Source organism: Sus scrofa, chromosome 3 (genome assembly GCF_000003025.6).
Source record: "Sus scrofa isolate TJ Tabasco breed Duroc chromosome 3, Sscrofa11.1, whole genome shotgun sequence".
Classification (NCBI taxonomy): Eukaryota; Metazoa; Chordata; class Mammalia; order Artiodactyla; family Suidae; genus Sus; species Sus scrofa.
The window spans coordinates 6164582-6188128 of record NC_010445.4 but is presented as its reverse complement, the minus strand read 5'-3'; the positions used below and the strand labels follow the sequence as shown (position 1 = coordinate 6188128).

The following is a 23547-nucleotide window of genomic DNA, read 5'->3' as shown; positions in this document are numbered from 1 at the left end:
GACCTGGGGGAAGAGGGGTGGGAATAAGGCAAGGCAAAATAACCATAGTGCTCACTGTTCTTACTGAGACTGAGATGTTTTTCTTGAGTAAATCTTTTTCAGCTTGAATAAAACGAATTGCTGCCAACCTTTCTTAAAAAGTGAATGATTTTAGCTATTTCTCAGTTTTCTCGTTGCTTATACGCAGGAGAGAATTTTGAGCTCCTTCCTCTGCCCTTCTGGCTGACATCCACTAGCAGGTTGTCGCTGCGTGGGGTAAAAAGATGCTGGGGATCCAAGTAATGATAGGAAGTACCCTTCCCCCAGAGCACCAGCAGTGTCCCACAAATCCACGAGGCCACCACATGCCCTCCCCGCCCCTCATAGAAACCAGCATGCGTGGGACATGTCCTGTTCCAGCCAGCTTTTTAGATGGCTAGACTAGATGACCTTTCTGTTTCCTTTTAGCAGAGACTCTGACTTGGAATGTGTCTCTCCTTGCAGGCCAAACTCACCCTGCAAGAAATAATCCATGGTGTGAATGCCTCAGATCCAGAACAGTGTTTCCAGGCCACCCAGGCAGCCAGGTATCGCAAAACGGACTTGTATTGTTAACGGGTTTACAGCTTGAAATGGCTTCCAGTGCCCTCTTGGGTTTCTGGGCAATGGCAAAGTGCTCAAATGATATAAGAAAAGACTAGTCCAGGAGTTGCCTGCGTGTCTCAGTGGTTAGCGACCCCGACTAGCATCCCTGAGGATGTGGGTTCGATCCCTTGCCTCCATCAGTGGGTTAAGGATCTGGTGTTGGCGTGAGCTGTGGTGTAGGTCACAGACATAGCTCGGATCCCGTGTTGCTGTGGCTCTGGTGTAGGCTGGTGTCTACAGCTCTCATCGGACCTCTGGCCTGGGAACTTCCATATGCTATGGGCGTGGCCCTAAAAAGACTAGTCCATCCGAAAGTGAGACAAAATTTCTCCTCTACACTGTCCTTGAGAACAACTTAAGCTATGCAGGTGTAGTCAGAGATGGATGGCCTCATTTAAATGGGCCTCTATAGCAATCGCAGCTCATAGATAATCCCTAAAAGGGAAAAAAATGTTGCGTCATCACTGCGGGGTGCCCTAGGCTGAGCTCTAGGATATGAAGGAGCCCTGGCCCAGCTGTTTGTCTGATGGGGGCGTTAGGAATGCCAACAAGATGCATAAAGGCGATTGCTCACACCTGCCTCACAGGACGTGTTCTCGTCTTTTCTCTCGTGCTGCCAAGGAAAATGCTGTCCCAGGAGAGGAATCCTCCTCTGAAGCTGATGGTGGAAGCAGGGCTCATTCCCAGACTGGTGCAGTTGCTAAGGTCCTCCCTGCACCCCTGCCTGCAGTTTGAGGCCGCCTGGGCTCTGACCAACATTGCCTCGGGGGCTTCGGAGCTGACTCGCGCTGTCGTGGAGGGGGGCGCCATCCAGCCCTTGGTGGAGCTGCTGGCTTCCTCGCATATGAGCGTGTGTGAACAGGCAGTGTGGGCCCTTGGTAATATTGCAGGTGAGACCCTCCCCGCGGGGACAGGCCAGGCATGTGGCACGTGAGGGGAGCTCTTTGAGGCAGTATTGTGGTCTCTAAATAGACACACCTAGAAACGCTGGGAAGAGTGGAAGGGGAATTTTCCAAAATTCAGAGTCACATTCAGAGGCCAAAAATGGAAGCTGAAGGAGTTCCCCTTATGGCTCAGTGGGTTGAGACCCCAACTGGTATCCATGAGGATACAGGTTCGATCCCTGGCCTTGATCAGTGGGTTAAGGATCCAGCGTTGCTGTGAGCTATGGTGTAGGTCACAGATGCAGCTCAGATCCTGTGTGGCTGTGGCTGTGGTGTAGGCCAGCAGCTGCAGCTCTGATTCGACCCCTAGCCTGGGAACTTGCATATGCTGCAGGTGTGGCCTTAAAAAGCAAAAAAAGAAAAAGGGAAGCTGAAACCAGATGACATGGTATGTCCTGCAGCTGCAGGCTGCCAAGGGACATCTGTCCTGCAGCCTGAGAGCTGAGTGGTGTCAGGAACAAAGACAAGTTTTTGTCTCTTGCAGGGGATTTTATGACAGACCCATAAAATACATAACCAGGTATAACCTAGGACCCTAAAAGAAGTCTGCCTTCAGTGAAAGTTGCCAAGGGTACACACACACACACAAAGGTTTGCTTAGGTGAGGATTGAAGTCTCTCCTGAAAATGCAGTCCTAAGATTGGCCTCATGGGTTTGGGAGTGGATGCTGTATTCATGGTGTGGTCCAGGAAAGCTCACGCGGGGAGTGTGGGCTGCAGGGTTGAGAGCTCAGGACCCCTGGATGAATATAAATGAGATGCTCCCTGGAGGAAATGAACTCAATTGGGCCCCTCAGGATTTTGACCAATTAAAATCAGCCAAATATTAGCAATTCCAAGTGCTGAGAATCAACGATCCACCATGAGCGAGTCAGCAGAAACAGTGTGATGAGACCTCCAAGGACTTTGAGATACTGGGATTTTAGCAAACACAGAATATAAAATAAGTCTGCTTTTTAAATGCTGGCATAAATAAAAGCACCGATTACAGAGATGCCGTCTCTCGTTTGGCTTGGTGCAGTAAGGGACAGGCAAAATCGGGTGATGCGGTGTGACATGCTGCCTTATTGGTTGAAGAATTATGAACTGAGACTTTCAGGGCCTAAAATTGGTATTCCTAGCCAGAGTAAGAGTCGGTGACAGGTGGCATCTCTCTTCCTCCCAGACTTTGTTCTGAGTGGCATTTGGAAGTTACTGCCTATGCCAAAGTCTTCTGGGAAGACAGTTAGGTCTGTAATGGCCTCTGTCTCCTGAGAACCACCAGGAGACACCTGGTGAAGTGCCACCAGCGTTTAGAGTGCACTGCCTCAGCCCAGTTGGCTGGCTCCTGGATGGGTCCAGGAGAGTCTCTCGCTTAGAGCAGTTCCTGCTATGGGGGTGCCTGCTTTCCACATCAGGCCATCTACTCAAACCACATGTTGGAGACTTGGGATCTAGGTCAAGGCTATGCTATCTGCTTACCCAACCCAACCACGACTTTTGGCCTCTCGCCCTTTGCACAGACTTTTAAAGAATTCGTCACCCACCCCGGGTTCCCTGTGTTCCCTCTTTGAGTGTCATGTTCTCCCCTATTTGTAGGTGATGGCGCAGAATTCAGAGACATCGTTATCTCCAGCAATGCCATCCCACATCTGCTGGCCCTGGCTTCCTCAAATGTACCAGTGAGTGTCTTTAAATGAGCTCACCGAGCTAGGCAACAAGTTCCCAAAGCTGGGAAATGGGGGACGCATTGCCAAATCAAAGCCAGGTCATGTGCTTGCTGCCTGGCCCCTTACGATAGCCATTGTAAACAAAGCCTAGGACTGAACATCACTTTGCCTAGAGGCTGATACAGGTTTGTCTTCAAGGGGAGCAGTGGTGATTTTTCTTGGTGTATGTATGGCGGAGGGGGGGGGATTGGAAGAGCTCCATTGATGTTTTTCTAAGCTTAGAATCCTGCAAATGTGGACAGCTAAGTGCTCCATTCAAGGGGCACAGAATGAATGGCTCACCGGTTCTGTTCCCGGGGAATAAACAGGATCTAGGTGTGAAGCTTAGCGTGAAGTCGATGGCAGTAGCAGCAGTAGAGGACGGCCTAGATCAGGAGTTCAATTTGGGTTCTAGATTTTTGCCGTGACCAAAAATGAGGAGTAGGCAGCTTCCAAAAGCCAGGGGCATACGTGTCAGCCCTCAGATCCAGGCGAGAGAGAACTGGACATGGGTGAACCTGAACAAGGCTGGCATGACTAAGGAGAGAGCAGTTGTAAGTTGTAAGGGGACCAGCTGGGCAAGGGACTCAGACACCATTCTGGGTGGCCCAAATAAGCCTTGGGAGGATTTTCAGGTAGGACGGAAAGGGCTCTGATCTTTCAGAAGGACCCTTCTGGCTGCTCGTTGTAGGATGACAGCAGAGGGGGACGGGGAAGAGGGTGGGCCTGGGATGCTGCCGAGATGGGTGTAGAAGTGGGGGTGGGGGTGTGGAGAAAGAAGCGAGGATGGCCCCAGGTTTGGGGGTAGGTTGTTGGGAGGACTGTCCTCCTGGAGACGTGGGGGAAGAAGGGATCAGAGCCTCAGGAGTTGTGCATGTTAAGCCGAAGTCAGAGGTACCATGACGGCAACATTGGATAGATGGATGTGCAGGTCTAGTTAGCTGACGGTGCATGTAGGTGTCATCCAGCTCAGAAGGTCAGCTGGAGCAGGCCTCAGCAAGTCTAACTTGGCCAGCTGCTCCTGTAAATACAGTTTTATGGAAGCACAGCAACTCCCATTCATTTACACACACATTGTCTGTGGCTTTTATGGTGTTACAAGGACAGAAGTGATGAGTTGTGTTACAGATCACGTGGCCTGTAAATTTTAAAATGTTGGAGTCCCCTGGTAGATCAGTGAGTGAAGGATCCAGCATTGTTACTGCTGTGGCTTGGGTTGCTCCTGTGGTGCAGGTTCTACCCCTGGCCCGGAACTTCTGCATGCTGCAGGTGCACGCCCACCACCACCACCACCAAAAAAAAAAAAAAAAAAAAAAGGAAAAGCAAGAAAATGTTTACTGTTTGGCTTTTTTTTTTTTTTTTTTTTTTTTTGCTTTGTAGGGCTGCACCCAATATGTAAGTTCCCAGGCTAGGGGTCCAATTGGAGCTGCAGCTGCCAGTCTACACCAAAGCCACAGCAACACTGGATCCAAGCTATGTCTCGACCTACCCCACAGCTCAAGGCAATGCTGGATCCTTAATCCACTAAGTGAGGCCAAAGATCGAACCTGCATCCTCCTGGATACTAGTTGGGTTCGTTGAACCACAACAGGAACTCCTATCTGGGCTTTTATAGAAAAAGTTTGCCAATCTCTGATCTAGAGCCTGAGGAGCGCCGGAACCAAGTCCTGGGGGCTGTGACATTCCGAAGTGAGGTAGAACCCGCTGAGAATCCTGAGCAGAAACAGGCATCCAGTAGTGCAAAACTGGACTTGGTGTCGCAGATGCCAAAAAAGAGCTTTTTCAAAAAGCTTGGATTTGGTGACTTGGAAGGAGTGGATTTCGTAACTAACTAAAAATAAGTTGGGAGTTCCCGTCGTGGCGTGGGGGTTAACAATCCGACTAGGAACCATGAGGTTGCGGGTTCCATCCCTGGCCTTGCTCAGTGGGTTAAGGATCTGGCGTTGCCGTGAACTGTGGTGTAGTTTGCAGACATGGCTCAGATCCCGTGTTGTTGTGGCTGTGGCATAGGCCGGTGGCTACAGCTCCAATTCGACCCCTAGCCTGGGAGTGGCCCAAGAAATAGCAAAAAAGACAAAAAACAAACAAACAAACAAACAAAAAAAATAAGTTGAAACCAGACTAGAAGGGGTAGAAGAGCCAGGCAGACAGTGACTATGGATGCCTCCTTTGAAGATGGAAGGTGAAAAATAGAAATGGGGTGATGGCCGGAGAGGTGCCAGGATAGGGACCGAAGCTCGCAGGTGGTGGTGGGATGCACCCTGGGAGAGAGGTGGTCCTTGGGATGGAAGGACAGCATCTTGAAAGGTCAAAAGGGATGGGATCCAGGTGCAGGGTCGGAAGACTGATCTTGGAATAGATCAAAACCGTGGTTAGGTCGGGTCAGTAGACTTCATAGCCTGGTAGGAAGACCCAGTAACTCCTCCTCGATCTTTGTTTCATCAGTGAAACAGGAAATGAGCTCATCAATTAAGTGGGGAAGGACAGTTGGAAGAATGTCAGGAAATCGCCATCTGACATTTGCGTGTAAAACAAAGCTCAGTCTCTGTGTCCTTCCTATGGTTACTACCTAGAACAAATTCCTGTTTCAGGCTCAAATGCTTTGGTTCTTACCAGTCGAGAATATTGCTCCAGGGGTTCCTGCTGTGGTGCAGCAGAAACAAATCTGACGAGTATCCACAGGGATGTGGGTTTGATCCCTGGCCTCACTCAGTGGGTTCCCTGTTGCCGTGAGTGGTGGTGTCGGTCGCAGACTCGGCTCAGATGCTGCTTTTTTGTGGCTGTGGTGTAGACTGGCAGCTGCAGCTCCGATTTGACCCCTCGCCTGGCAACTTCCACATGCCCATGAGTACAGCCCTAAAAGGCTAAATAATAATAATAATAATACTGATCAAAGATGGCAAGGAGGGGAAGTTCCCATTGTGGCGCAGTGAGTTAAGAACCCAACTAGTATCCATGAGGATGGCTCAGTGGATTGAGGATCCAGAGTTGCCTCAACTGTGGTATAGACTGGCAGCTGCAGCTCCGATTTGACCCCTAGCCTGGGAACCTCCACATGCCGCGGGTGTGGCCCTTAAAAAAAAAAAATGGCTAGGAGACACGGCCGTTTGTATTTCTCCTTTGCACCTGGGGCTGGGAGCCGTCTCCTCGTTCCAGGTCACATTCCTACGGAACATTGTCTGGACCTTGTCCAACCTGTGCCGGAACAAGAACCCATGCCCCTGTGATAACGCGGTGAAGCAGATGTTGCCCGTCCTCTCCCACCTCCTGCAGCACCGGGACAGTGAGGTTCTCTCCGACACCTGCTGGGCCCTGTCCTACCTCACCGATGGCTGCGATGAGCGCATCGGCCAAGTGGTGGACATGGGGGTCCTGCCCAGGTTGGTGGAGCTCATGACCAGCTCGGAACTCAATGTCTTGGTAAGTGTCCCGGGTCCCTCTGGGCTCTGCCTAGAGGCCTTGAGGTGACAGTCTATGATAGGGCCCCTTCACTTTAGCAAGTTCTCTGCTCCCCGCTTCCTCGCCCCCCCAGGACTTCCCACAGCTGGTGTTCAGCCTTTCCCTAGAACAAAGCTTGTTGTCTGCATTGCCCTGGTCTCTGCTGCTCTCTAGCCCAAGACCTGGATCTACTTGGATCCAAAGTCCTCGTGGGTATTCAGTAACTTACTTTTTCTTTTTTTCTTTCTTTCTTTCTGTCTGTCTTTCTGTCTGTCTGTCTGTCTGTCTTTCTGTCTGTCTGTCTGTCTTTCTGTCTGTCTGTCTGTCTGTCTTTCTTTTTTCTTTCTGTCTTTCTTTTTTCTTTCTGTCTTTCTTTTTTCTTTCTGTCTTTCTTTTTTCTTTCTGTCTTTTTGCCTTTTCTAGGGCTGCTCCTGCGGCACATGGAGGTTCCCAGGCTAGGGGTCGAATTGGAGCTGTAGCTGCCAAGCCTACGCCAGAGCCACAGCAACGTGGGATCCGAGCCGCATCTGCAACCTACACCACAGCTCAGGGCAGCGCCAAATCCTTAACCCACGGAGCAAGGCCAGAGATCGAACCCGCAACCTCATGGTTCCTAGTCAGATTCGTTAACCACTGAGCCACGACGGGAACTCCGTAACTTACTTTTTCTTCATCTGATCACTAGAAAAGTTAGAAAAGCACCAATGAAAATTAGCTTACAATCCCTCCACCCAGCGAATGCTTCTTTTTTGGCCTTTTCTTCTACTGGTCCCTGCATGCAGATGTTAATAAGTTGGTGTGTGCGTGCGTGCGTGTGTGTGTATGTATGTTAACAGAAAGCTCATAACATCTGAATTTCTTACTCAAGTATGAAAGTTCCCCCTTAGCCTCTCCCCAGTTTGTTCTCCTAGATAACTTCAGATTTAAGTGGAAAGTAAGTCAACTAAGGTCAAATACTTGGCTTTGAGACATAAGTCGCTTACTTAATATGCTTCTTGAAAATGTAGTCGGAAACTTGGTACCCTCCCCCGCCCTTCTGTCTTTTTAAGGCCGCATCTGAAGTTCCCAGGCCAGGGGTCAAATTGGATGAGGGATCACCTGGCATCCTCATGGATACTAGTGAGGTTCTTACCCCCCTAGCCACAGTGGGAACTCCCATGGTACCCTTTTGATTTCTAGGACTAATAGTGTATATTACATAGCCTTAATGATTGTCTGTCTGAGATTCATATTCCTCAGACGTCCAGGTTGGTTTGGGGACAGTGCTGGGGGCATGGAGGATGTGAAGACAGTATCTTCCAGAAGTTGCGTATCCTGGGGGTTGGGAGCCCAACTGGTACAGTCCTGGCAAGGCTGTGATTGGCCTATAGTGCTAGGTCCATGTCTCACCGGAGCAGGTGCCTAGCGTGATAGGCCAGGGAGACCCTGGAACTGTTGTGGGTTGTGCTGGGGCTGCCACTACAGTGCAGAGAACCTGAAATAAGCCCCCGTCAGCCCTCCTGGGACAGTGATCTTAAGCCCAATCAGAGACCCATCCTGGGAACCTTGAGCATAATTGAGAGAAGCTTTATGAATACACAAAAAAAGGCCACGGGGCTTTCATGAGCTCCCATTCAATAAACACCAGAAGCTTGATCCTTGGGGTAATACAAAATCTGTAGGCATTAAAAACATGACAATCAATGTAGGAATTTTCCCCATGTGGGATTTGAAAAGGACAGCCTCATTTCTGGATAGAGTGCCCCCTGACCTCTGTTCCACGTGAGCTGGAATGACGGAGAGACGGGCCAGGACCCTTCAACTAAGTAAACAGCCTTGGATGCGCTGCATCAATAAGGGTTGTGGACGTAAGCATGGCTCACAGGCTTCCATAAAACCGTCCGCATGGCACGACGGATGTTTGGGAGGGCACGAGCTTGGTGCAGTGGTTGGCATCCACTGTGATGAACTGGAAATACTAGGTTACCCATCTAGCCTTGTTCTTGCAGACCCCCTCTCTCCGCACGGTGGGGAACATTGTCACCGGAACGGACCCCCAGACCCAGCTGGCCATTGACGCGGGCCTCCTGAGCGTGCTGCCTCATCTGCTGCTGCACCCCAGGTCCTCCATCCAGAAGGAGGCAGCCTGGGCCCTGAGCAACGTGGCCGCCGGGCCCCACCAGCACATCCAGCAGCTGATTGCTTGTGGCGCGCTGCCTCCCTTGGTGGCTCTGCTGAAAAACGTAGGTGGCCCGCTCCGTGTCCGTGACAAAAGGCTGCTTTCCCCCCCAGGGCCTGCCCTGAACCCCTTTGGGTATTTAGATGCAGGCGAGAAGCAAATTGAGATCACAGCAAAGCTATGAAGCATGAGTTTGCTGGCTCTCCTTGAAAAAAGGAAAGGTCATTCCATTTTGGACAGCCCATTAAAAATGTGAAAGACTCAACAAACTTGGGTGAATGAGAAGGTGAGCCCATAGCTCAAATACCCAGAAAGACCTCAAGCTGGTAAATATCGGCTTATCTCTGATGTTAATGGGCAGTCCCATCTACTGCATCCTTGGCCAAAAAAAAAAAAGTGTTTATTTTGTTTTAGGAGGAAAAACATATCAGATTATGGTAAGACTATACATTGGAGAAAGGTGGCCTTTGCAGCATAAAAATTGCCTTGATGAAAGTGGTGCTGTCTTACACAGAAAATCCAGGTTTAACTGCAGAAACACAATGAAGCTTCCTCCTTCCTCCTGATTCCCACTTCTTCTCCCAGGGGGACTGCTATTGTCAGCATTTCTTTTTGTCACCTTTGAGTGGATGAGCTATGTTTAAACACCGACCTGTGAAACAAGGCAGAAGCGGCTCCTCCAGGTTGGGGGTGGAGGCTACTGCGTAGGATGTGGGGGAAGAGGCAGCGGCCGATTCCTGTTCTCAGGTGGGCTGGCGGGTCCCCAGGTGTGCAGCTGAGACACAGCATCTTCTAGCCAGACACTTCAGGTCCTATGTTGTGTGAATCTGTACATTTTTTTTTTTTTTTTGTCTTTTTAGGGCCAAACCTGCCACATATGAAAGTTCCCAGGCCAGGGGTCCAATCGGAGCTGTAGCTGTTGGCCTACACCACAGCCACAGCAATGCCAGATCTGAGCCGCGTCTTCGACTACTGCTCATGGCAACGCCAGATCCTTAACCCACTGAGCAAAGCCGGGGATCCAACCTGCATCCTCGTGGATGCTAGTCAGATTTGTCACCCATTGAGCCACTACGGGAACTCCTGAATCTGTACATATGGGAATCAGAAACATCCAGTCAGGGGCCAGGGAGTAATCGTATTTCAAACTATGCCTTTTGAACTCTAAGTTGCTTGGAGCCATAAGTTGTTTCAGTTTTTTTTGTTGTTGTTGTTTGTTTGAAACTGAGGTCACAGTTTTCCCCAGCCATAAAATGGAAATAATTCCTTCTGCCCAGGGAAAGAAGGATTCGTGATAAATGACTCCCATCTCTCCGGGTTACTGAGTGGGTATTTCAGTGGCTTGCCACCTCCAGACTGTGTACTCGGCTTTGTAGCTATGGAGCATCTCGTTGGAAGTTTCACTGGAGCAGAAAGACTAGAAATGCAGCCATAAGTCACTATAACCAAAAATCCAAAGCGTAATTCCTAATTGGTATTGATTACCTGGATTGGTTTACGTTAGTTCTATTTTTTCTATAACCCGACTTAAGGAAGTGAGTCTGAACTTTGAACCTCCCTCTAAGACCCCGTAGGAATCTGCCTTACCTCCTTCTGGACTTCTCAAAGATGCTGTCATCGGCTCAAGAACTAAAGGCAGGGGGGCCGAGGGGTTCTGTGTAAATGTCAGGTGTAGTCCTGAGTGTTAACAGCCTACCTAGAAGGTGAACCACGTTTGCACTCCTGTATCAGACGTCCTCCCGATTGGTGAAGGATGTTAACGCTTTCTTTCCGCAGGGAGAATTTAAAGTGCAGAAGGAGGCAGTGTGGACGGTGGCTAACTTTACAACTGGGGGCACTGTGGACCAGTTGGTCCAGCTTGTCCAGGCTGGAGTCTTGGAGCCCCTAATAAATCTTCTCGACATCCAAGACACCAAAATGGTTATCATCATCCTTGACGTCATCTTTTTTATCCTGCAGGTGAGCTCTTCTGAACAGGTTGGTTGCTTTTTTGTTTGTTTGTTTGTTTGTTTTTGTCTTTTTAGGGCCTTATTGGAACATACAGATGTTCCCAGGCTAGGGGTCGAATTGGAGCAGTAGCTGCTGGCCTACAACCACAGCAACTCCGGATCCGAGCCTCGCCTGCAGCCTACACCACAGCTCACAGCAACGCCGGATTCTTAACCCACCGAGTGAGGCCAGGGATCCAGCCTTGCGTCCTCATGGATACTAGTCAGGTTCATTAACCACGGAGCCATGACAGGAACTCCTGAACAGGTTGGTTTCTAAATAGCAGCCTCTAAAGTAAGATGTTCAATTTGATTCTTGAAACCTGAGTAGGTTTCCTGGTGGCTCAGTGAGTTGGGGATCCAGTGTTGTCACTGCCGTGGCTCAGGTGGTGGTTGTGGCATGGGTTTGATCCCTGGGCCGGGAACTTCTGCATGCCATGGGCATGGTCAAAAAACAAAACAAACCTGAGCAGGATTCTCTTTCGTCTCCATTCCCCCATCCCCTTCTGTCCACACATCCTGTGGTTTGCAAGAGACCTTCCAAAGAAGGTCTATCATCTTCATGTTCTTTAATAAGTGTTTGTAGGCGCAGGACTATTTTAGGTGCCCAGGAAATGAAAGAGTTAAGTCCTTGCTCTAATAGCTTGTGTATTAGTGGAGAGATGAGCGGACATACCAGGTAGGGCGTTATAGGTAAAATACTTAGGATGGAGGGGTAGATACGGATGGCCCCAGAGTATGGAGGGCAGGGGATTGCTTATATGCAGTTGTCAAGAGAAACTTCACCCAGGAAGGACATTTTGAGCAAAGTCCTAAGAGGAGTGAGTCCTGTGGGTGCCTGGGGAGGAGCCCTTGAGGAAAGGAACCTTAGAAATCAAGGAGGAAGCTGTGGTCAGAGCAGAGCAAAGCGGGCAGGTGGTGGGAGACAGGCTCCAGGTGTCCAGGGGCCAGATCATGGAAGGCCTGTGTCAGCTTTGCCTTCCTCTGAGCCAGATGGAGAAACCAATCCAAGGTGGGAAGCAGTTAAGAAAATTGAAGCCACGTGGCTGGATCTTTTAAAAGGCTAAAACATGTGGAATTTACCGGAGTTCCTGTTGTGGCTCAGTGGTTAACGAATCTGACTAGGAACCATGAGGTTGCGGGTTTGATCCCTGGCCTTGCTCAGTGGGTTAAGGATCCGGTGTTGCCCTGAGCTGTGGTGTAGGTTGCAGATGTGGCTCGGATCCCGAGTTGCTGTGGCTCTGGCGTTGGCCGGTGGCCACAGCTCTGATTTGACCCCTAGCCTGGGAACCTCCATATGCCATGGGAGCGGCCCAGGAAATTGCAACAAACAGAAAAACATGTAGAATTGACTTGAAGGAAGCAGCAGGGGGTTATCAATGATAGATCTCAGAGGCCCACATTAGAGGTCCTTTTCCATTCAACAATGTGGCTGGGAAAATGGACTGTGAAGCTTTGAATTAGAATTGTAGAAAAAACCTGACTTCTGAAAGAAACAGAAGCCAATATTTACATGTTATTTCTGTTGCTTGTATACTGCGTGACACACTACCCCTCAGTGGCTTCAAACAAACATTGAATATTTCCCGTTGTCTGCGGGATTAGGAATGGAGGGCCGGCTCTGGGGGGTGGTTCCGGCTTAGGGTCTCGCGTGAAGGTCAAGATGGAGACCGGAGCTGCAGACTCATCTGAAGGCCGGATGGAGGCTGGAGGATCAGCTTCCAGGATGACTTGCTCACATGCCTGGCAAGTCCCTCCCACCACATGGATGCCCTGGGGCTGCCTGAGTGCCCTCACGTCAGGGCAGCTGGCTTCCTCTGAAGCACATGATCTTTGAAAGCAAGGTGGAAACCCCAAGAGCCTTTTATGAGGTCCCTAAGGAGGTCACTTCAACAATATCCTGATGGTTTCACAGAGGAGCTCATTTCACCATGGGATGGGCTACACCAGGGCACGGATACCAGGAGGCAGGGACCATCCAGAGCCATCCTGGAGGCTGACTAGATTCATTTGGTTAAAGTCTTTTACCTGCAACTAAGCCATTTGGAAAATGCCAAAGTAACTTCCTTTTTACATATATATAGACATCTATATATATATGCTATCTTTATTTTTTGCAAAATGATCATTGCTGTATATGCTTAATTTGATACGGACCGCAGTGACTTAGTTATATTTCTCCCAGAACCACATAATTTGCATTCAACATGTTAATTTTTTTTTTTTACTTACCCTGAACCATATTCAGTGCAGGGTTTTCCCATTATTAACGCTTAGTCCAGCACGTTGATAAACTTTCCTAACACAATTTTCAGAGGACTCCTTTTATATTTATTTAGTTTTGTCTTTTTAGGGCCACACCTGCAGCCTATGGAGGGGTTCCAGGCGAGGGGTCGAATCAGAGCCGTAGCTGCCGGCCTACGCCACCGCCACAGCGATGCAGAATTTGAGCTGCATCTGAAATAGCCCCCTGAGCGAGGCCAGGGACCCAACCCGCATCCTCATGGGTACTGGTCAGGTTCTTAACCTGCTGAGCCCCGATGGGAACTCCCCAGAAGGCTCCTTTTAAGAGCTCCCTTTGAGCATCCTTTTCATGAAACTGTCTTGGAAAGAAGTGACCAGAGTCAAGAACAGGTTCACGGAGTTCCCGTGGTGGCTCAGTGGTGAATGAATCCGACTAGGAAACCATGAGGTTGTGGGTTCGATCCCTGGCCTCGCTCAGTGGGTTAAGGATCCAGTGTTGCCGTGAGCTGTGGTGTAGGTGGAAGACGTGGCTCAGATCCTGCGTTGCTGTGGCTCTGGCATAGGCCGGTGCCTACAGCTCCTATTCGACCCCTAGCCTGGGAACCTCCATATGCCGCGGGAGGGGCCCAAGAAATCGCCAAACAAACAAAACAGGCTCAATGCAGCCTACAATTAGATGCCAAAACTGTGAGTGAGTCACAGATAGAGGGTAAAGACTTGGCAGCCAATGGGCAAAGTTGGCCATGACAAATGTACACTCAGGTGTTGTAGGAATGTAACGTCTTCTCACTTCTTTGAATTAAACACTAGGGATTTTTTTGCCCCCCTCGGTAGGGCCTGGGCTCATCACATCTGATGGATCAGTGAAGCCCCTCTATCAGATCGTGGCCCACCGGACTGGAAGAAAGATTAAGATGAGATAGAAAAAAAAAAAAGGCTACACATGAGAGTCCTTGAAGTAACTTTGGGGCCATCTGCTGTTGTGTCAAAGGTTCAAAAATCCTTCTCCAGGGCTCCTCCTGCCCTGGGGCATCTCACACGTCCTCGTTATCCTTGAGGCTCACCTAGCACCTTGGTGGCTGCCTCTGTTTCTTTGCTCAAAGCCAAGGCCTCATCCTGGATCTGCAGACGGGACTAGAGGGTATCACGGCTTAAAGAGCTGAGCCACAACGGGACTGCCAGCTACCTGTGTTACGTCTATTAGTGTGTGTGTGTGTGTGTCCGTCCCGTCTTCCTAGTTGATCTCTCCCCACCCCCCAACCAGAGTCTCACTCTTATTCGGCCCACAGGCAGCAGAAAAGATTTCTCAGAAGGAAAACATGTGCCTCCTGATTGAAGGACTCGGCGGGATTGATAAGATTGAGGCTTTGCAACTGCACGAGAACCGGCAGGTTGCCCTGACAGCTCTAAGCATTATTGAGCGATACTTCAGTGAGGTGAGTGCCTGGCCTCCTGGCGAGCCACCCCAGCAGGTGCCCACCTGGCAGGTGCCAGGATGTTCCTGGGAGCAGGGGCTTCTCATGACTTAGCCCCGAGTTCCCCCCCCCATCTCTGTTATCTGGGCCACCTTTGAGTGGCAGCTTTCTGGCTCCTGCAAACTGTTTGAGACCCATTAGTCCCTTAGAAGCTTGTCCTGCTGCCTCCGCTATGGCATTTTACTCTTGATTTTACTTTTTTTCCATGTGTGGCTGTTTTGTGGGTGGCAGGTAGAGGGGGGAGGAAAGGAATAGGATGCTCAAGTGACTTTCTACTGCGAAATAGAAACAACAAGGGCAGGTCCAGCTTTTGAAGAGCCCTTTTTGCGTTTTGTCTCCTTCCAGAACGTGGTGTTTGGGGATGAACTCCATCAAATGGTCCTAAGTTTGCTGCAGGAGTAAGGGAATAATCAAATAGCCTTAGATACTTTTAAAAGACATTTTATTGTAGGAAAACCTATGTAACCTGCAAAGACCATTTAAGCCCCTTTTTTAAGGCTGTAGTTCACTGGCCTTAAGTATGTTGACCTTGTTGAATGACCATCACCATCGTCCATCTCCAGAACTTTTCCAAACTGAAAGTCTGTCCCCACTAAACAAGAACTGCCCTGTTCTTCCACCGGGACCCCCCACCCCCAGGCCCGGGGAGCCACCACCTTAGTTCTCATCTCTGTGAATCCGATGACAACACAGTCTATGGTATTTGTCCTTCTGTGCCTGGCTTCTTTCACTCAGCATAATGTCAAGGTTCATGTTGCTGCTGGTGTCAGCATCCCCTCCCTTAAGCCTAAACAATATTCCCATTGTATGGATGGATTGTATTCTTGATTCATCCATCGATGGACCTGTGGGTTTCCTTGCGGCTGCTGTGAATAATATCTCTCTGAATATGGGTGTACAAATACGCTCGAATTCCTCCTTTGACTTCTTTCATGTGTCTACCCACAAGTGGAAGTGTTGGATCATATGGTCAGTCTTTTTTTATTTTTTAAAAATGTTTTTTATATTTTCCATTATACCTGGTTTACAGTGTTCCATCAATTTTCTACTGTACAGCAAAGTGACCCAGTCGCACATACATACATGCATTCTTTTTCTCACATTATCCCCCATCATGCGTCATCATAAGTGACTAGATATAGTTCAGTAATTCTAGTTTTAATTTCATATTGTTTTCCATAGTGGATGTACCATTTTATATTCCCTCTAGCAACACACAAAGGTTCTTGTTTCTCAACATCCTCACCAATATTTGTTTTCTTTTTTTTTTTTTTTAAATCATAGCATTTTTTGGTTGTTGGCTTGCTTTTTAGGGCTGCACCTGCAGCATAGGGAAGTTCCCAGGCTTGGGGTCAAATCGGAGCTGCAGCTGCCAATCTATGCCACAGCTACAGCAACACAGGATCCGACCCGCATCTGCAGCCTGCAGCATAGCTCATGGCAATGCAAGATCCCTGACCCAGTGAGCGAGGCCAGGATCGAACCTGCATCCTTATGGATACTCGATGGGAACTCCTAATCATGGCCATTTTAATGGGTAGAAGTGGTGTCCCATGGTGATTTTTTTTCTTGTAGTTTTGTGAGATCTAAGTGCCATCTAGCCCTGAATAAATTTAAGATGTGCAGTGTTAATGATTTGATTTACATACATCATGAAATGACGGGCCACAAAGAAAATAAATAGAAGAAAAAATTTTTTTCCTTGTAATGAGACCCCAGGATTTACTGTTAACAATTTTCATGTATAACATACAACAGCGTTAGTTAAATTAATCACATTATACATTACCTCCCTAGTATTTATTTCTCTAAAACTGGATGTTTGTATGTTTGATGCCTTCCTCCAATTTCCTCCCCCCCCCCCACTGATAACACAAATCTGATGTCTTTCTCTATGAATTTGCTTTTGAAGTATAATTAACGTACAACCCTATTATGGTTCCTAAGGGACAATATAGTGGTTTGATATTTCTGTACATTCAAAAACATAGAAAATGATGAGGATAAGTCTTCATGGCCATCTGTTACCACACAAGATATTATATCAGTATTAACTGCATTCGCCACACTGTGTATTTCATACCCATGACTCTTTAATTTTGTAACTGGAACTTTGTGCTTCTGAACATCCCTCACCTATTTCTTTCATCCCCCTCCCCTCTGGCAACCCCTGTTTGTTCTCTGTACCTAGGACTCGGTTTCTGTTGTGTGTGTTCATTTGTTTTAGAGTCATTGAATCATTGGTTTTAGATTCCACATATAAGGGACGTCATGCAGGATTGGTTTTTGACGAACTTACTTCACTTAGTGCCGTGCCCTCTAGGGCACCCATGTTGTCACAGGGGCGAGACTTCATTCTCTTCATGGCTGAGTAATGTTCCATTGAATATATGTCTACTCCTTCTTCCTGATCTAGTCCTCTATCGATGGGCACTTAGTTGCTTCCATATCTTGTCTGTTGTACATAACAATGCTGCCACGAACACAGGAGCGCATCATCTTTGCAGACACGTGTCTTCATTTTCTTTGGATACGTACCCAGGAAAGGATTTACTCTACCATCTGGTAGTTGGATTTATTTTATTGTTATTTTGTAATTTTATTGGTGTATAGTTCACTTACAATGATGTATTACTTTCAGGTATATAGCAAAGTCTTATCAGTTATGCATAGAAATAGACCCACTTGTTTTTCCCATGTAGGTTATGACAAAAGTGTTGAGTAGATTTTCCTGTGCGATACGATCGGTTCTTGTTAATCATCTTTTTCATCCTGTCCTGTGCCTTTGTATTCCTACACTCCCTATTCTTCCCTCCCCCAGGGGTTTCACCTCTGGTAATCATGAGATTGGTTTTGCAATCTGTGACTTTGTTTCTGTCTTATAAATTAGTTCTTTTGTATCATTTCTCCTAGGTCCGCATATTAGTGATCTCATAGGATATTTGTCTTTGACTTAACTTCGCTCAGTATGATAATCTCTAGGTCTGTCAATGTTTTCATCCTTTTTTAGGGCTGAGTAACTTTCCATTGTATCTACACCACATCTTCTTTATACATTCCTCTGTTGGTGGACATTTAGGTTACTTCCATGTCTTGGGTATTGCAAGCAGGGCTGCAATGAACATTGTGGTATATGCATCTTTCAAATTACGGTGTTCTCTGGATATATGCCTAGGAGTGGGATCCTGGATTTTATGGTAGTTCTATATTTAGTTTTGTAAGGAACCTCCATAGTGTTTTCCATACTGTAATTGGTTGCACCAGTTTACATTCCCACCAGCAATGTAGGAGGTTTCTCTTTTCTCCACACTCTTGCCAGCATTTATTGTTTGTAGATGTTTTTGATGGCCATTCTGAGTGGTGTGAGGTGATAGCCCATTGTCGTTTTGATTGCATTTCTTTAATATAATTAATGATGTTAGAGCATCTTTTCATGGGCCTTTTGGCCATCTGTTTTCTTTGGAGAAATGTCTATTTATATCTTCTGCCCATTTTTTAATTGAGTTTTTTTTTTTTTTTTTTTATTTAAAACTCCCTGAGATGTTTTTGTATTTTGGAGATAATCCCTTGTCAGTTGCTTCATTTGCAGAGATTTTTTTCCCATTGTGTAAGTGCAAAAGCTCTTAAGTTTATTTAGGTATCATTGGTTCATTTTTATTTTTATTTTCATTATTCTTGGAGGTGGATCAAATAAGATATCGATGCAACTCTTTGTATTTTTTTTGAGGAACTTCCATACTGTTTTCCATAGTGGATACACCAATTTACATCCCGCCAACATGCACGAGGGTTTCCTTTTTTCCACATCCTCACCAACACTGTTGATTTGTTTTTTTTTGATACTAGCCATTGTGACAGGTGTGAGGTCATATTTTCATTGTGGTTTTGCTTATTTGCATTTCCTTGATGATTAGTGATGTTGAGTATGTTTTTTCATGTGCCTGTTGGCCATCTGCATGTCTTCTTTGGAAAAACATCTATTTATGTCCTCTGCCCATTTTAATTCAGGTTCTTTTTTTTTTATGTTGAGTGGTATGGGTTCTTAGTATATTTTGGATATTAACCCCATATCTGATACTACCTTCGCAAACCTCTTTTCTCATCCAGTAGGCAGCCCTTTTCATTTTGTTGACAGCTTCCTTTGCTATGCAAAAGGTTTTTGCATTTGCTAGAGTTTTTCATTCATTTGTTTTTGCTGTTGTTACTCTTGCCTGAGAGACCTATCCAAAAAAAAAAGTGCTAAGACTGACATCAAAGAGCATACGCTTTGTTTTCTTCTAGAAGCTTTATGGTTTCAGGTCTTATATTCAAGTCTTTAATCCATTTTGACTTTATTTTTGTATATGGTGTGAGAAAGAAGTCCCGTTTCATTCTTTTGTGTGTAGCCGTCCAGTTTTTCTAACATCATTTATTGAAGAGGCCATCTTTTCCCCATTGTCGGTAGTCTTGCCTCCTTTGTCCCAGGTTAATTGCTTCTTTATAATTTTGACTTACAGTAGACATTTTTCAGATGAGGAAGGTGAGATCAAAGTTGTCAAATGACCTGGCAAATATGGATTAGGGGCTTCCAGTCTGTTACGTGGCAAACTCGAATCACCAGCAAAATCCCAGAGCCATGTGATGAATAGCAGGTTGGTGGCTCTTCCTAACTGGAGGCAACTACTCTTTGGGTGGGACCAAGACAATGCTCTCAGAGCAGAGACGACCCAGAACCGTGATTAGGATCTTCTGAGTTAAAGGCTCCTCAAAAAAACCTGGTAATAAGGAAACTTGTCCCTTAAAGGGGAGTCAGATCCCCTAGGACTTCCTCCAAGGGCTCCAAGTTAAAGACCTGTGATCTACAAGTCACAGGGCACATGGTGTATCCTTACTCACTGCAAGGTTAATGTTCTATGTATCAAAACTGCTTTTATTTTTTTTAGGCAAGCAACATTTTTATTACAGGAAAGAAAATAGCTCCCAGGACAGCTGGGGGGCAGGGGGAAGAGCTTCCCCATTCTCTATTGTCCTTTAGAGGTTTTTATCCCTTAAAGATGGGGGGCACCAACATGGGGTCCAGAAAGATGTGGTTTTTCTCCTATTGGCCTTGCCCAGTAACCTGTATCAGTCCCTGTCCAATAGGGGTCTTGGGGCTGGAAGTGTCCTTCAAGTCTCATGGTTTCTCTGCCCTTTTCTTCCCATAAACAGAGTCACAGGGGGTTAGAGATTAATGTCCACCTGTGTGTAGGTCAAAACTGCTTGAAAAATCAGCCAGGCACAAAAGGGCAAATACTGTATGTTTCCATTCACGTGAAGGACCGCAGTATCATGTTCACAGACACAGAAAGTAAAACAGTTTTTACAACAGGGGAGCTTCCTTGTGGTGCAGCAGAAACAAATTCAACTGGTATCCATGAGGAGGTGGGTTCGATCCCTGGCCTCACTCAGTGGCGTAAGGATCTGGCATTGCCGTGAGCTGCGGTGTAGGTCTCAGACACGGCTCAGATCCCTCATTGCTGTGGCTGTGGTGTAGACCGGCAACTGAAGCTCTGATTCAGCCTCTGGGAACTTCCATGTGCCATGGGTACCACCCTAAAATGTGTGTGTGTGGGGGGAGTAAAACGGTGGTTTCCGTGGGCTGAGATGGGGAGGGCAACGGGGAAGGGATACAGAGCTTTGGTTTGAAATGAGGAAAAAGTCCTGGAGACGGATGTGGTGGTTGCAGAGCAGCATGAATGTACTTCATGCTCCAGAATTGTCTCCTTGATGGTGAATGATGGTAGCTGTTCTGGGATGTGTGTTTCATTACACACACACACACACACACACACACACAACTGCATTTAAGGTCTGACCTGAGATATGGTCCAGTGCTTCTCTCCTTTCATCCCTCCTCTGAGGGAGCCTCAAGGCTGACTCAGAGTGGATTCTAATCCACAGAAGATGTGCAAGATCAATTGTGCAGTCATAATGTGCGAGAGCCTGGAGGTATAACGGTGTCTTTTCTCCCCCGAAGGAAGAAGACGCTGGCACATTATCAGCCCTGCTCCAAGACCATGAATGCTTAACGCCCTTAACAAAAACCTAACCATGCTGCAGAATCCCAAAGCCAAAGAGGATCCTCTTTAAGAACCCCTTTCCCTTGGTGTACCACGGGTATAAGGCTTTTAAAACTGAATGTTAATAAAATGTTCCACATTTTCACCTTCATCGGTTAAAGGTTCAGTTCAACTTGTACCTTAAGGCCATGTGGAGTCGCGTCCTAAGAACATGAGGTTGAGTGGTTCCCTCTTAGGATCTTCGGGGAAGATCTTGAGAGTAGGAAGGTCTACAGGTCTATAGCCTTGGACTTGAAGCCTTGGTTTAACCCATATTTCTTAGATTTATTTTCCTTTTCATGTAATGCCTGTTTCTTTTTTTATTTTAGCTGTTTTTTTATTGTAAGATTTTTATTTTTTATTATTGATTTCTGCCAGTTTCTGCTGTACAGCAAGGTGACCCAGTCACATATACATATTCTTTGTCTCACATTATTCTCCATCGTGCTCCAACACAAGTGACTAAATACAGTTCCCTGTGCTATACAGTAGGATCTATTGCGTATCCACTCCAGATGCAATAGTTTGCATCTATTAACCCCAAGGCCATCCCACTCTCTCCCCTCCACCTTGGCAACCATAATCTGTTCTCCATGCGTATGAGTTTATTTCTTTTCTGTGGATAGGTTCATTTGTGCTATATATTAGATTCCAGATATAAGTGATATCATATGGTATTTGTCTTTCTCTTTCTGACTGACTTCACTCAGTATGAGAGTCTCTAATTCAATCCATGTTGCGGCAGATGGCATCATTTTGTTCTTTTTTATGGCTGAGTAGTATTCCATTGTGTATATACACTACATCTCTTAATCCATTCATCCGTTGATGGACGTTTAGGTTGTTTCCATGTCTTGACTATTGTGAATAGTGCTGCAATGAACATGTGGGTGCATGTGTCTTTAATGGAAATTCTGTTTGGATATATACCCAGGAGTGGGATTGCTGGGTCATATGGTAGTTCTATATTTAGTTTTCTGAGGTACCTCCATCCTGTTCGCCATAGTGGCTGTACCAATTTACATTCCCACCAACAGTGAAGGAGGTTCCCTTTTCTCCACACCCTCTCTAGCATTTATTTGTTGACTCGTTAATGATGCCCATGATAGCTCTGACTGAGGTATAATGCCTGTTTCAAGGAAAGCTGTGTGATCAGTGGTAAAAAGGAAAGAGTAGGATGGGAAGGACCTAGACATGGAAGTAGTAGGGGTGGTACTGATACATGTTCAGAGAAGGATTGGACTTGGTTTATGTAATGTGAATATAGCGATTAGATCAAGTTATATTTTGCTCCCAAGGGTCACACCAAAATGTCATGCCCAAAACCTATCTTTGCTGGTCCTCGATAGGTAAGGAGAAATGATAAGTGCGTGTCCATCCAAAACCTGGCTGGGAGTTCCCACTTTGGCACAGTGGGTTAAGGTTGCAGCATTGCTTCACCTGTGGTATAGGTTGCAGCTCTGGCTCAGATTCTATCCCTGGCCCGGGGAACTTCTGTGTGCTGTGAGGGTGCCCCAAAAAAGAAGAAATACATATGGTTGGAAGATACTTCATGGTCTCAGAAACCTCTCATCCAGCAGTGAGAACAAACCTGTGCCTCAGTGGACAGTGACTTCATCAGTAACTGCATCTCCTTTTGGCATGACTCTGCCAGCTGCTGAGGGCTGTGTTGCGGGGACAGGAGCCTCAAAGGGTTTTGTTGTCCCACATGGAAATGGAGGGACCTGAGAGATTGCCTTCAACTCCTGCCTTTGTTCATCAGCTCAGGCCCATCTTTGGCTAAGCAGAATCTCACTCTCTGAGGACTCTGAACATGAGACCCAGGGACTGAGCCCAGAAGCAACAAACAATTGTCAAGTGTTTGCTTTTCCAATGGCAGGGCCTTCCCCTGAGTGGAGTGGATGTCTTCGGTGGCTGCCTGCTTCCTGCTTTTCCAAGGCTGCCCTTTGGTCCTATACATTTCCCATATTCCTCCCACAGATTCTTTTTTTAAAAGAATTCTTTTTTTAAAAAACTAACCATAGTTAGTTTCTGTGACTTACGTGTATCAGTTAAAAATCTACCTGGGGAGTTCCCTTTGTGACTTTTAGCAGGTTAAAAATCCAACACAGTCTCCATAAGGATTCGGGTTCGATTCCTGGCCTCGCTCAGTGGATTAAGGATCCAGCATTGCTGCAAGCTGCAGCAAAGTTTGCAGGTGTGGCTTGGCTCCATCGTGGCAGTGGCTGTGGTATAGGCCTGCAGCTGCAGCTCTGATTCTGCCGCTAGCCTGGGAACTTCCATATGCCACAGGAGTAGCCCTAAAAAGAAAAAAAGAAAATGTGGAGTTCTTTGGTGGCTCAGCAGGTCAAGGATCCTGCATTGTCACTGCAGTGGCTTGGGTCACTGCTTTGGTGTGGGTTTGACCCCTGGCCTGTGATCTTTTGTATGCTGTGGGTGCAGTCAAAAAAAAATAATAATGAAAAACTATAAATAGTTGTTTTGAAATCCAAAAGAACTATTATATCTCATTCTGTCAGAATAACATGGTATAAAATTTGAATTTTCAAGTTCAAAATAGGCAAATGATGTATAAATTATATATAAAATACATCTCTAGTGTATACATAATGTTTCACATTTTATATATAAATGTATTTAAAAAAAAGAAAGAACTAAGAATGGGAAAAGGAAAAAGATAATCCTATCACTCGGGACAACTATTTTTATGTTTGCCGTTTCCCTTCCAGTTTGAGTCAAGGTACATGTTTTTTTGGTACCTGATTATGGTCAAATTCTTTTCCCACACTTTACTTTTTAAAAAAAAATTTTATTGGACTATAGTTGACTTACAAAGTTGTGTTAGTTTCAGGTGTATGTAAAGAAAGTCAGTTACACACACACAAATTCAGTGCTTCTCAGATTCTTTCCCC

The 23547-nt window shown here is 46.6% G+C and overlaps 1 protein-coding gene across 2 annotated transcripts in view; it reads left to right on the top strand.

Moving 5' to 3' along the window:
* KPNA7 (karyopherin subunit alpha 7) overlaps window positions 1-20747 on the top strand; it is a 33901-nt gene extending 13154 nt beyond the window's left edge. The window contains 8 exon segments of one of the 2 annotated variants that reach the window (NM_001163411.1): window positions 484-566; window positions 1246-1514; window positions 3146-3228; window positions 6412-6675; window positions 8682-8915; window positions 10628-10810; window positions 14373-14519; window positions 20554-20635. In NM_001163411.1, coding sequence (NP_001156883.1) covers window positions 484-566; window positions 1246-1514; window positions 3146-3228; window positions 6412-6675; window positions 8682-8915; window positions 10628-10810; window positions 14373-14519; window positions 20554-20625 — 1335 coding nt within the window. In that variant the 3' untranslated portion in view covers window positions 20626-20635. 2 annotated transcript variants of the gene reach the window in all.